Raw genomic sequence first — 13,734 nt, 5'->3', positions numbered from 1 at the left:
GCTCCTTTCGATGCAGCCCAGCACAGTTGGCTTTCTGGGCTGCAGGTGCACACTTGCAGCTCATAGTGAGCTTCTTGTCAACCAACCCCCTAAGTCCTACTCCTCAGGGCTGCATCCATCATTGCTTTAAAGACGCTTCTAAGGTATTCTTGAGACACTGAAAGAATTTTAGAAATACAAGAAAACCAGCAGTGGCTGTTAGAACTGTTATAATAGCAAGGCTTACATATAATACATCAAAACATTGCTCTGCATTTATAAATCCCTATATGTTTGAATACTACCTGCATTACCGTTTGCTTCGTTTAATGTAGGTACTGTTTTTAAAGGGTAGGGGTAACATGCTTTATTTTTTTAACTACCAATGAAAAGTTATACCATGCTAAAATAATAAGTTAGGCCCTTTACTTACACTAAAACACAGATGCTGAAGTCAGTCTTGTTATCTTCATGTGACAGATCTAAAAAATAGCTAAAACGTGTTATTTAACACTAATTTGCTTCAATGAGGGCTTGCATTTAAGTGTTCTTTAAGTTTGTTTTCACCAGTCAGGAACAGAAAGCCAAATGGTTTCTCACTTAATGCAAGGGGATATTTGATGGCAAGGTGCTTTCCAGATTTCCCCATAAAATTAGTTTTTCTCCTAGATCTGGGAAAGGCTTATAGTCCATTTACACACTGTTTTCCTGGGAAGAATTTTGAATGAGTGTCAGTAAATAAAGGTTGCTTTTTTAAGAAAGAGCATTGGGTTTGGCCTGTGTTTAGCGTTTGCAATTTTTTATCCAAAAAGCCTGTTTCCAATGTATGTACTTTCTATTTTATCTAGTTTTTGTGTCTTCATGCATTTTCCTGTGCTACAACAGTTTGAAGCTGGTCAGCAACCCCCTAACTAATTTCCTTAACATCTGTGGTAAAATCAGATTGCTTATAATGTCAGACGGCTGCTTACCTGTTATTGTAGCAAAACTATTCCTTCCACTTGCTGGCTATTGTTTAAACTTGCATGGGAAGTTTACATCCTAGACATTTTTAGTGTACCTAGCACAATAGGATTCTGCTTTACGCTATAAAACCGCTATATTACCTTTCAATTTAGTCATAAATATATAGCATTGTATAAGTATCCAATAGTAGAGAAAGGTGTAAAATGCCATGCCATAACTATTATCAGGTTTTATGTTATTTAAGGGCTTTTTTGGCAAGTAAAACTGAGAGATTTCTTTATATTTGAGAGTAGCTAAACAAACAGAGGGTGTAAGCCAAATCTGTCTTTCTAGGCTGCATAACCTTGGATGTGGTTACTAGCAGAATAAACCAATTTTAAGTCCCAGATGCTGCCAAAAAAAGATACTGCTCCCACCCATATGTTTCTGTCTTCTCCCCAGGAGGTTACAGCACTACTTCCCTCCCTAGTTATCTAGGTTGGTCTCTGATTCAGCTGATTTTTGGTGGTTTTTTTTGGTTTTTTTTTTAATTGGGTTCGTTATTAGGTGGTTCATGTTGGACTATGCGAATAGAAGGCAGTAGTGCCCATACAAAGACTGCCTGCAGGAACCTATGGACAGGAGCAAATGGGAACTGCTGCCCTTTTTGGTGGCAGCTTCATCTGAAACTCAGTCATGTAACTGCATTCTTTGAGCAATACTGTCCTTCAGTGGATTTTCATGAATTAAAGGTGAGGAAGGGAAAAGATATTGATAAACCAGGCATTTTAGAAGTTTGCTAAAGACAAATCCCTATTTGGAATATATCTTGATCTGGTTTTGGTTTTCTGTATCATGAGAAGGTGACATGCAGGTCTCCAGACTACATTTCTGTCTGTGCAAGGGTGATAGTACAAATGTTCAAGCGTACATAAATCTGTGCAGATGTGCTAATCATCAGGCCTTTGTATTTAGCAGTTGTTGAATAAGAGAGTGGGGGAGGAGGGTGTGTGACAGTAGGAAGTGGGTTTTTTAATTACCTTTAATAAAATTATAAAAAAATGTGGTAGTTCTCTGTGATGCTATGCACTTGGCATTCATTTCCACATTCTAATCTAAGAGCAAAAAATAGTCTATATACTTGCTTGTCTGTCTCTACAGATTAGAATCACTTTTGTTGTCTTTTTCATGGGATTTTCCTTATGGAAGTAACATTCTTTACAGAGTGTAAGACAAGCAAGGAAGTTTTGATTCAAGTGGTCACAGGTCTGACTCACAGGGTTTGGGGATTCTCCACAGCAGTCTGTGGAAGTGATGTATGGGTGTTGGCTTCATTGACTCCTTTATCTTTAGGCACCATAAACCAGCCATTTAGGTGACTTCTTTTAAAAGAGATGTTTTCCAGAGTGTTCCATCCATTTTCTTATTCTCTCAGCTGGCAAAGTTTCCAGTGTTGGTCCAGTGGAAGTACATAAGAGACATTAAATAATTTAAAGACTTAACATTCACACTTGCAGGAATGCCACTCATTAAGTTGTTTCTACTAACCTTGATCACTAAACAGTTCACGTAAAAACATCAGGGCAAATTATCCCTTATTTAACTTATTCTACTGTATAGAAAACTCTCGAACCTTTTTGTTACTGAATACTCTTTCACTTTACTGGTAGTTTTTAAGAATGCTGGTTGCTGTTCGTTGTACACTGCAGTGACATTCAGAATAGAAGTTAACGCTTGGTAGAATAATAGAAGAATTTCTGTTCTGGTCCTAGCCCAAGGTAAACTTACATAATTATTCAGGGCAATATTTCTTCCAGAATCCTTAGTCCTAATTTAGCTCTGGCACTGATTCTTGAACAGTGCTGTAATCTGACTTGAAAGTCAAATATCTCCAGTATGAGGTATTTACTGTGTCATTGTCAAAGATGCTATAAGCTTGGCGTTCTCACAACAAATCAGTAATGTGCTACTGCTTCATATGTAAAAAGAGCTGCATTTGGCCCAAGATGTAAAAATGAGTAATAGACATTTTTAAAGCCTATTTCCATGAAAGGGTGTTTCTCCAATGTTACTGTTTTCCACTTTTCTCTGTGTGCGTCAAAACCAATGATTTAGGGTTTTTGTTTTTTTTGAGGTTGTTCTTACTGTACAGTTTCCTGTGAAATCATTCTTCTGTTTTTTTTTTTTTTTTTCTTTTTTTTTCTTTGTAGGCAACAGAGATTTTGCTCCTGATGATCCACTAGAATTTAAGTCTCATCAGTGGTTTGGAGCCTCTGTGAGATCCAAAACTGATAAAATTCTGGTAGGTTGATGCCCCTGAAATGCCCCAGTACTGTAATACTGTAGTGGAAAAAAATGTGAGAAGATCCAGATAACTCGGAATGTAACTAAAATCCCACTAATCAGCATGACTTGTCTTTTTCAGAATTTATTGGCTAGCCTTTTCTGAACGTTTTATAAACGAAGATTGTAGCAATTTTGTCTGGTTTTGAGGAAAGCAGTAGAATTAGTTTGCTGATGTTAGAATATGTTATAAATTCTTCATGAACTCTTTCCAGCTGTTGCTTTAAGAATATATTATTTCTGAAAGTCTTGTGATATATCAGCTATTTCTAAAGATACAAACTGGTGATGCTTCTGCCCCAGCGCTATTGGATGTTAGTCTGTACCCCTAGCATTTTGAAGAGGAGTTTTTCTTCACTGCCGTGTGTTCTTCCTTAGGCCTGTGCTCCACTGTACCACTGGAGAACTGAAACAAAACAAGAGAGAGAGCCCGTAGGAACTTGTTACCTGCTTGCTGGATCTAAATCTGTGGAATATGCACCTTGCAGGTCAAGTAAGTGTAGACAACTTCTGTTGCTTTTGTGTTCGAAATTTCTCTTGTCTTATATCTTGTGTGCATTTGAAGTGGGATGTTTTACAGGTATTTCCCCCTTCCATGTGCAGCCTCGTAGAAATTAGAAGAAAACCTAAGATAGATCCAGACATCTGGATTCTCCTCCAGTTGTTGCTCAGGAGACCTTGCTTTTCTACTGTAGGTCAGAGGAAAATCTTAGATCCAAGTATCATTGGGATTGAGAATTTCAGTTTTTTAAAGGACCAATTGTGTAGTAATCACTTCAGCAATATTATGTAGCAAGTGCTTATTCAAAGACCAGCTTTAGAATTTTCTGAAGCTTAATTCTTGTTATTCAAGTAACTTGAAGAGAAAGCTCATTTTAGAAGCCAAGGTTTTGCACAAGTAGGTTCTGATTCCCATGTATGCCTACATATGTAGCAATGCATTGTTTTAATTATATTCATTGTTGAACATTTGACTTTTTATTTTCCAGAAGCTTTGCATCCCTGTCATGTAGTTGAGTTGGTAGCTTATTCAGATGCTTCCAACCTTTTTTAAAATATGGAAGTCTAAAAGATAGATTTTTTTTTTTTCCTCATTTGCTGAAGATCATTTGTGAACAGCAGGAATGAAAGCCAGCGTGGTCCAACATAAAAAGAAGTTAACCAAGCATATATTAAACTAAATCATACTAGTTAAGTACACTAGCATGATACACTTCCAGATAATGGGGCCTCAACATTTCTGCTCTGCAGTTGTATATTCATAAGATTAAATCTGCCATAACAGTTCTTGCTGGAATCAGTCTTAGCATGTAGAGATGTTCAGCCAGGTATTCTTTTTGTTGTTGTTGTTGTTTCTTTTTATTTTGAGCCAATACTTGAAGCAGCTTACCGGTATGTACTGTTCAGACTTTCATTCTATACCAAAAGAAAAACTTATTCTCTATTTTCCAGATACCTTTTTTTCCTGAATAAAAATAGGAAATTTTTTCCCCCAAAACTTTTGAAAATTAAATACAAAGGAATATGGAGTTGCAGTTTACTCTGACTGTGTTAGGCTAGGACATATGTTAATGTTATATATACACCAGACCAGCCCTAAAATCGGTACAGCGTTTGGTTGTGAATTGTTGATAAAGCAAAAATATGGATTTAGGAGGAAAAAAAAAAATCCCAAGTTCAAGTTCAGGAGTGCAAGGCTACTTAGGAAGATGAACTGGAAAGTATCCACAGAATCATCTGATGTAGTACTAAAAATATTTATTCTGTTCATTTTTCTCTCCCTTTTTTCTATCCATCCTGTTTGTAGCCACTATTGATGCTGATGGACAGGGATTTTGTCAAGGTGGATTTAGTATTGACTTTACAAAGGTATGTGATTTTTTTTCGTCAATTCCTACAAGTCAGCAGACAAGTTAACAACCACATACAAGCAAAGCTATGACAAAACTAAATGTGAACTACCATTCCTGGGGGGAAAGAACCACAACCAAACTCATTCTTTTAAATAAACAAAAGAATTTCAACCCACTCAGATATTATGAACTGGTTTCTCCATACATCTTCACAGCAGCACACTTCCATTCCTTGTAGGAATCATATCCTGAACAAATAATCCCTATCAACCTTTATTGCAGCTAGTCCTCAAGTGAAATAATCTGTAATAGTCAGGCTTTTGAGACGCTTATTTTGAAGAGGTTGGTGCATAGCTAGTGTATTTCCTGAGGAAGGATAGCTTACTGCTAAAAGGGAACTACTAAACAGTGTTCTTGTGAATTTTGTTTAGTTTTTCTCATCAGGGAGCAGATACAGATTTTTTTTTTTCTTAGTTTTTTGTACTTTTATGTTCGCCCTGCCTTCTATAGATCTTTTATTTTTTCTTCTAAATTCACAATTACTTTTTAAATCCAAGCACATTAAAACTGTGCACAAATCTGAGAGCTAACTGTAGTTTTTTATATTGCATAGTTAAATTGTTTAGCATAGTCTGGACATGTTAAGACCACGCAAGTCCTATTTGTGATGTGGAAATTTTTGAGTTCTTCACACCTTATAATGTCTTATTGTGTCATATCCCTTCACTGTTAGCCCAAGGACACTCTTGTTTTCCTCTAGAGGAAAGTGTGCAAAGTGCAGTGTAGGACTGTGTCTATTTTGCATACACCACTCAAACTTACTGTGCAGACTCTAGTCCCAGTTAAAACCAGCCTTGGGCTCTAATCCAAAACTCCAGCTGAGTGGGCAAGCCTGGGTATAAGGTACCTCCAAATCTCTGACCTAGATTTTGTTAGTGGTGAATATAGGAGTTTTTAAGATTAAAACCTGAATAAGTGGCTTAATTATGCAGTAAAGCTTATGGTCCGCTTCAGTACTTAACAAATTCCCAGCACTGGGATAGCTAATCTGATTGAAGTTTCATCAAATGGTTTGTGGATTGCTGTTGTACCAAGGAATATGGACTGAGGGAAATTACATTACAGTTTTTCTGAATTAAACTTTTTTAAAGATACGTTACAGAATGTGGCAGGGGCAGAAGATGAAATTAGGTTTGTGTACTAACCTAAAAACATGTTGTTATTATCTTGTAGCATTCCTAATATTTCTCCTAATTGTATTTCTGTTGTCTTAAATATATGTTGGAGGAAGAGTCTATTGCAATATAAGCAGAATTCTGCCTAGAACTTTAAATGAGTGAAATAGAGAAGCAAGTCACTGAAGGCATTTTTTTTTTAATCTTAGTATTTTACAAGATGCATTTTCAATGAATCATTACTTAAAAAAGTAAAATGTATTGGGGTCAGTGAAGCTACACTGATACACATGCATGAGATTACTTCCCATAAACATTACTTCCCATAAGACATGTTCTCTTGTCTTTATGCTTCATGTGTGTTTTCTTTTTTCTTTTTATTTCTCCCTGCCCCTCCAAGGGAGACAGAGTGCTGCTTGGAGGACCTGGAAGTTTTTACTGGCAAGGTGAGATACATCATTTAAGTTAGATAAGTTGACTATTTGATTTTAGTCTTTACTTCTTGGTCATTTATATCTGCACTCCTCCAACCACTGTCAAAGTCTTCCTCCGTAAGAGAACTAACAGAAATAATTCTTCGTCTTTCAAAATATTTCTGAATAATCAAGGCAACTACAGATTAAAACTGAAGTAATAATTGTATAGATGTGTCTTTTTAAAATAACTCTGTGATCGTTTTAAAGGCATTTTCCAGAAATCTGAAATTTGTTTCCACCAAAAAAGAATGTGATAAGTTTCCATTAGGATATTTTGCTTGTTTCAAAATCTACATGTTTCGTAATTTTTGACACATGCATGAAGTCTGTATTTCAAAGAGAAATGTACCCTCCAAAGAGAATTATCATTATTTTTCTTTGACAGCAAAGATGTATTGCATTTGTTCATATTGATCTTTTTGTGCCATGGTGCATATTTTGCCTCTAACTGCACTGTTACACAGAACATTACCTATATATTTTGCTAATGTGGGTTTCAGTCAGTATTTGTAGGATCATTCCATGTTTTGCTATAGCTCTTTGTTCAAAAGATGGTGCTGCTACCATCAGGACATAGCTACCAAACTCTGCTGCCTGTTTTTTTTTTGTTTGTTTTGTTTTTTAACGTTAATACTAAGTTTATAAGAGATTTTCTGCGTTACGCCAGCCTACACCTAGAAACAGCAGCACAGGAAGCTTGTTTCCTGTGCTACATTTTAAATTCTGATCAAAATGAAATAATTGAAACTCAAGGTACAGTATGATATAGATTATGTTCCTGAATTTATTTTATTGCTTTTTGCAAAAAGTGACATCTCATCTGCTAAAACAACCTTATTCTCTACTACCACCAAAAACAGAAGAAAAAAATCTTGCCTCTGAATAGAAGACAATAGTATACTTCTAAAAACCTATATTTTTCATGCCAAATTTTTATTCCACATTCTGAGATGCTGGAGGATTAGCTTCTGTATACTTCATGCATGTATGAGTATGTATGTGAAGTAAGTTCTCTTCTGAAAACTTTTCGTGAGTCAAGATTTAATTTGAACTCAAAGAAAAGAACATGATGAAGTCACCACCTAGATGCTGGTGAAGTGAGAACAGAAGGCAGTAATCCACTACGCTCATCTCATTAGCTTCTTGGCTGCTGTATTAAGTTCTCATATTATAGTATTTAGACAAGGAGCAACGACTCAGGTCTGCGCTACCATAAGCATATGCTTACTGTTACCTAACTGGGCAGACCTATTTAAGTCCTGGCTTACATGCAGCTTCTGTTTTCAGTGAAAACTGTTTGTGTGCGTCTGATCAAATCTGTGCATAAATTTTTGCTGAAGTTGGATACAGATTTTCATTTATATCCTTTCTAGTGCTCCTGCTGTTGCCTATTTTCTGGTCAGTATTGGGGAAAAGTTGTTGCTTTAGAAGCAGGCGATCTGTGGATGAGTTCTGTTGCTTACTGAATGAACGCGCACACATTTTATTTGTCATTTTAAGCTGTTTCTTTCTCTTTAGGCCAACTTATTTCTGATCGAGTAACAGAGATTGTGGCTAAATATGACTCCAAAGTCTACAGTGCAAAGTATGATGACCAGTTAGCAACCAGACCTGCCAGTGCTGCTTTTGATGACAGCTACTTGGGTGCGTAGTTTGAAAATGAAGCAAACCTAGCTGTACTTGAAAAAAATCCCTTGCAGTATTCATATATAAGTCTAAATCATACTACTATTAATTCAACACTTGAGAGATAACTAAAGAGCTACATACCTGAAAATGCAGTAATTTATGCATGATGGAAGCTTAGTTATCTTGCCATAGGCTTGATTCAAAAGGTACTTGATGACAAAAGAAATGGAAATATTTCCATGATTTTTCTGTGCTCTGTGACTTGGGCTGGATATGGGAATGGCTGAGGTATGATTTTTATGTGACAAGTTATTTTTTATACCTATTTTTTAGAAAAGCAACTGTTTATAAATAATCTACCAAAACAAAATAAAAATAAAAGGTGAAAGAATCATGTTTTGGAAGAAAAATAATGGAGAGTCCCTTAGAGGAGTGGGAAGTTATCATTTACCTCCATATATGTCTAACTGGGTTCAGAAAAAAGCAAGGACAGACTAAGACAGATCCCAGGATGATAATTTTAAAATTTCCATCTTCTGATCTCAAATTCATGGATGGTGATGAATTATAGCCTACTCATGTAGCTGTTCATAGTCTAAGCTACTTAAAGGCAGTATTTATTCCATTGTGTTTAAAGGTAAAGCATAGAGCCCTATGAAGAGTGTAAAGAAATGAAAGGTTTAGTAAGGTTTTTAAAATGGTTTACTAATTTTGTCTGTTGATCAGGTTATTCGGTGACTGTTGGAGACTTCAATAGTGATGGCATAGAAGGTAAGACCTTTGCTTCAGTAAAAAAATCATGTTATTAGGCTGGGCAGGTCTTTCAAATAAATGGTGTAGAACAACTGATGCAGTGTGCAGGAAAATGCATAGAGCACTAGCAGTGAACTACTCTGTTCAAGCAAAGTCATTGCACCTTGTGACCTGATGTTATATGGGTGTCTTGCTTTATCTTTCAGACTTTGTATCAGGAGTCCCAAGAGCAGCAAGAACTCTAGGCATGGTAGGAATTTAAAATTCGAAATTTTTAAATTTTAAACTTTACCAAAAAAGCCCTCAAAAATAACTGGTGTGCTGAAATGTGTTTCTTCATGTGCAGGTGTCTATTTATAATGGGAAAAACATGTCTTCCATGTACAACTTCACTGGAGAGCAGGTATGTCGCTTCATTGAGTGTAGTGGGTGACTGGGAGGCTATTCTTATGGAAAGTTGACACGTTGAGACAGTATTTAGCGTACTAGAATATATAATATTTTGTATGTTATTAGCTTATGTGCCAAATATAAAAAAAAGTCTGTAAGAATCCTTAAACTTTGTGTTCTGTGAGTTCCCATTTTGTAGTACTACTTAGAAAACGAATCTAATTTAAATGAAGGAAATGCTGCCTGTTTTAGAATTAGGAAGGACTGGATCATGAAATGGGGAATGGGGAAAGTAACTGATCAGTTAACTTTCTAACAGAGTAACGAAGAGAAACGAAAATAAAGACAAAAATTGTGGTATATGTTATCATCTCACATCTTTTCTATACAACTTTAGGTAAACTTGTTTGTGTGTTTATATCAGTACAACTCACCAGTTTGGTTTGAATTTTGTTTTCCAGATGGCTGCTTATTTTGGGTATTCAGTTGCTGCCACAGATATCAATGGGGACAAGTAAGTGCCCTCTTCTCCCAGCTGCCACCCAACTTGTTTTCGGAAAGAAAGAAAAAAACCAACCTTTTATTAAAGTCTTTCCTAAAAAAAGTAGGAGGTCTTTCCTACTTTATTAAAGTCTTGTCCTAGATTTCTGTCTTCATTACTGGTTTAACATGTATTCGTGCAACACACTTTCTTGCTAGCACTCCACTGAACATAAGCCAGCAGTGTGTGCTTGCAGTCCATAAAGCCAATTGCATGCTAGGCTGCATCAAAAGAAGTATGACCAGCAGGTCGAAGGAGGTGATCCTGCTCCTGTACTCTGCTCTTGTGAGAACCCACTTGGAGTACTGTGTGCAGTTCTGGTGTCCCCCTCAACATAAGAAGGACATGGAGCTACTGGAGCAAGTCCAATGGAGGCCACAAGGATGATAAGGGCGCTTAAACACCTCTCATATGAAGACAGGCTGAGAAAGTTGGGGCTGTTCAGCCTGGAGAACAGAAGCTGCATGAAGCAGCCTTCCAGTATCTGAAGGGAGCCTGCAGAGATGCCTGATAGGGACTCTTCATCAGGGACTGTAGTGATAGGACAAGGGGTGATGGGTTTAAAATTAAACAGGGGAAATTTAGATTAGATAAGCTCTTTACTGTGAGGATGATGAGGCGCTGGAACAGGTTGCCCAAAGAAGTGGTAAATGTTCCATCTCTGGCAGTGTTCAAGGCCAGGTTGCACAGAGCCTTGGGTGACATGGTTTAGGGCAAGGACTCCCTGCCCTTGCAGGGGGCTTGGAACTAGATGATCTTAAGGTCCTTTCCAACCCTAACTATGATTCTATAACATTTTTTTAAAAAGTTGTAGATTTATTTTTGTATTTATTTACACAAATACATGTGTGCATTCACATGCTTTAGGTGCATTAAATTCTAGTATATTTGTGTTTACTTAGTAAATATTTGCCTTCAGTTACAATTTAAAGATGGGTAACTTTCATCTTATTGACTTCAGTGCTGAGTTAGTCCTTCTAATGGATGCTGAAGAGAAGGAAGCTGAATTTTCATGTTATTACTGAAGAAACTTATCTTTTTTTTTGTTCCAGTTATACAGATTTGTTTATTGGAGCCCCTCTTTTTATGGATCGAAGTTCTGATGGGAAACTTCAAGAGGTCGGCCAAGTTTCCATTTGCCTTCAACGAGCCTCTGGAGGGTTTCACATCACAAAGCTGAATGGTTTTGAGATATTTGCAAGATTCAGCAGTTCTATTGCACCTCTGGGGGATCTAGATCAGGATGGCTTCAATGGTAGGACATCATTTATTGATCAGTATTTTCCATTCAAACATGAAATCTAGACAGCAGACTGAATGTGGATTCTGCATGCAAACATTAGGCATTCTAACCATGACTTAATGTTGGACACTAAGGTCTAGACTCCTTTCGATGCTTGTATGCTACTCCCAAGAATGCTAACAGGAGTTACATGTATGCATCGAGCAGAGACTATACCATTTAAACTACAACATGGATTATTTTAGCTGTTATACTGATCAGTTTATTACTTTAAGTACAGTAGAAACTTCTGTGAAATATCTGATTCTCGACTGTGATTTGTTAGGACATCTCCAATATAATTTTGCTGTTTCCATTGCTTAAAGCTGATTTTCCCCTTCAGAGATGACTGAAAAGAAGGTTTTGTTTCAGAAAGCTGGTTAAAAAATTATTTGATAGAAGAGATTTTCCTGAGAAAAGTCTAGATTTTTTTAATATTTTTGGGTTGGTTTTGTTTTTTCAAAATAGAAGAGTCTGATGAAAATATCCCATAACAACTACAGCCAACTGTACCAAGAGCTGAGTGTCTAGAATCAATATGTGGATGGGAAGTCTTGAGTCCAATACAACTGAAGCTCTAGACTCTCAAACCCATTGCCAGTGCTTCTTGTTCCTTTCATTTAGCAATGAACAGCAATGAAACAGAAAATCATGTGGTTTGGGGACAGAAACTTCCAGGAATAATAGGGAGAACTTAGTTACGCAAGTCATACTCCAGATTTGTTGCCTAGAGTGGTAGGAATTTGGGTTCTGCAAGAAAATGCTCATCTTTAGTTTTTCTTTCTGCTTGCAAGCTAAATATTTTCTGAAAGATCAAAATTTATAATATGCTAATATTTCAAATTCCCAGGCAGCTCAAATTTATTTTTTAAATGAAATCATCCATTCATCGTATTACAGAATAGGTTGGATTAGACCTTTAGTTGCTAAAATTATACATTTAGTGTGAAGATGCAATGTCACTGCAACTGTTTACAGAAGACATTGGGAAGGTTACAGCTGATAGCCAGAAATGTAGTCACTTAATGAGACTACCCAAAAAAAGTTTTGATTCCATCATACTTCAATCTGAAATACAATGTAGGTGAGAAAATCATAGCAAAATTTGTCTCTTTTTTAATTACTTTGCCATTATTTAGTCTAGTTTTTAAAATCTTGTTTTTTCCTGCTCTGTTTTATTTTGGGAGTGTTAATTAAAATGCTTTCCATCGCAGTATGGTGCAAGATAAGAATTCTTACTGTTTTCACAAAGTTTGTAAAGATGAGTCAAAAATACAAAATGGTAAACTTTTGAGTCCTTGTTCTTTTCATGAATTTTTTTCAAATTTACAGAAAAAGTAACATGTAATGTAATTATTCTGTATATTTTTTCATGTTTGGTCTTTGAACCAACTGTGGAAATGTTTAATTTAGATCTTATGTACACTTGTAAAGTTGTCTTTACAGATAGTCCAGTTAGCATTTTGTTTATTACTCTTTATTAGTTCTTGATAATGAGTACTCCCAAATTTATTAAGCTTTAACAGATAGCACAATTACACTAACTGAAAGTTGTCCATAAAACACATTGCCAAGCCATGATCAGGATAGACTGGAATTTGGTCTTTTCCATTGTTATAAGCTGATTTAAATTTTCCAGAATTATTAAAATGTCACACCCTGTGGAGGAACATGAGTGTGTTAATGAAATGGGCTGATAGTCCCTCTTAGTTTTGTGATTTGGTGCCAACAATTCTGGGTGTTTAATATTCCCCAAAACATCTCAAATCCATATGATTTGGCTCTAAGTCAGTTACTGAAGTGTAGAAGTGTTTGTAGAAGTATTCCTTGCCCTTCTCTTCTTCCTCCCCAAGTCTGTGATATATGATCTTGTTAAACATTTATTTCCTCCCTACTGACACATATTGAAACTGTAATATCAAAAATTGGAAATTATTGATGTAAGCACAAATATGTTCTCTCTGGAGATGTTGGTGATTGTTGTTTTGGTTTACAGATATTGCAGTTGCTGCACCATATGGTGGAGAGGACAAGAGAGGACTTGTCTATATCTACAATGGAAGAGCAAATGGTTTGAATGCGGTTCCATCTCAAATTCTTGAAGGGCAGTGGGCTGCTCGCACTATGCCACCCAGTTTTGGGTACTCGCTGAAAGGAGCTACAGATGTGGACAAAAATGGATACCCAGGTCCTTTGCTCTAAATGTCACTTTAGAATAACTTCATAGAAGCCCACCTCTCACTGACAGCATATTTGAAAAAATGAATTGTAATGTGTAATATTTCTCCCTTATTCCTAGATTTGATTGTTGGAGCCTTTGGTGTTGACACAGCTGTTTTGTATAGGTAAGTATCCCCTTATGCTTTTA

The 13,734-nt window shown here is 36.4% G+C and overlaps 1 protein-coding gene across 1 annotated transcript in view; it reads left to right on the top strand.

Moving 5' to 3' along the window:
* The window catches only part of ITGAV (integrin subunit alpha V), a gene marked incomplete at its 5' end in the record, with an annotated part of 44,740 nt that overhangs the window by 14,152 nt on the left and 16,854 nt on the right, over positions 1-13,734 (top strand). Inside the window, 12 exons of the mRNA XM_080632146.1 lie at positions 3,142-3,226; positions 3,646-3,760; positions 5,075-5,136; positions 6,696-6,741; positions 8,290-8,415; positions 9,127-9,171; positions 9,360-9,403; positions 9,500-9,556; positions 10,005-10,057; positions 11,137-11,339; positions 13,363-13,554; positions 13,666-13,711. Of these exons, the coding sequence (XP_080488272.1) occupies positions 3,142-3,226; positions 3,646-3,760; positions 5,075-5,136; positions 6,696-6,741; positions 8,290-8,415; positions 9,127-9,171; positions 9,360-9,403; positions 9,500-9,556; positions 10,005-10,057; positions 11,137-11,339; positions 13,363-13,554; positions 13,666-13,711 (1,074 nt within the window). The remainder of the gene's footprint in view (positions 1-3,141; positions 3,227-3,645; positions 3,761-5,074; positions 5,137-6,695; positions 6,742-8,289; positions 8,416-9,126; positions 9,172-9,359; positions 9,404-9,499; positions 9,557-10,004; positions 10,058-11,136; positions 11,340-13,362; positions 13,555-13,665; positions 13,712-13,734) is intronic.

The sequence above is a fragment of the Psittacula echo genome (assembly GCF_963264785.1).
Source record: "Psittacula echo genome assembly, chromosome: 20".
Lineage (NCBI taxonomy): Eukaryota > Metazoa > Chordata > Aves > Psittaciformes > Psittacidae > Psittacula > Psittacula echo.
Note: the sequence above shows the minus strand (reverse complement) of the source record. Positions and strands in the feature narration are given on the sequence as shown.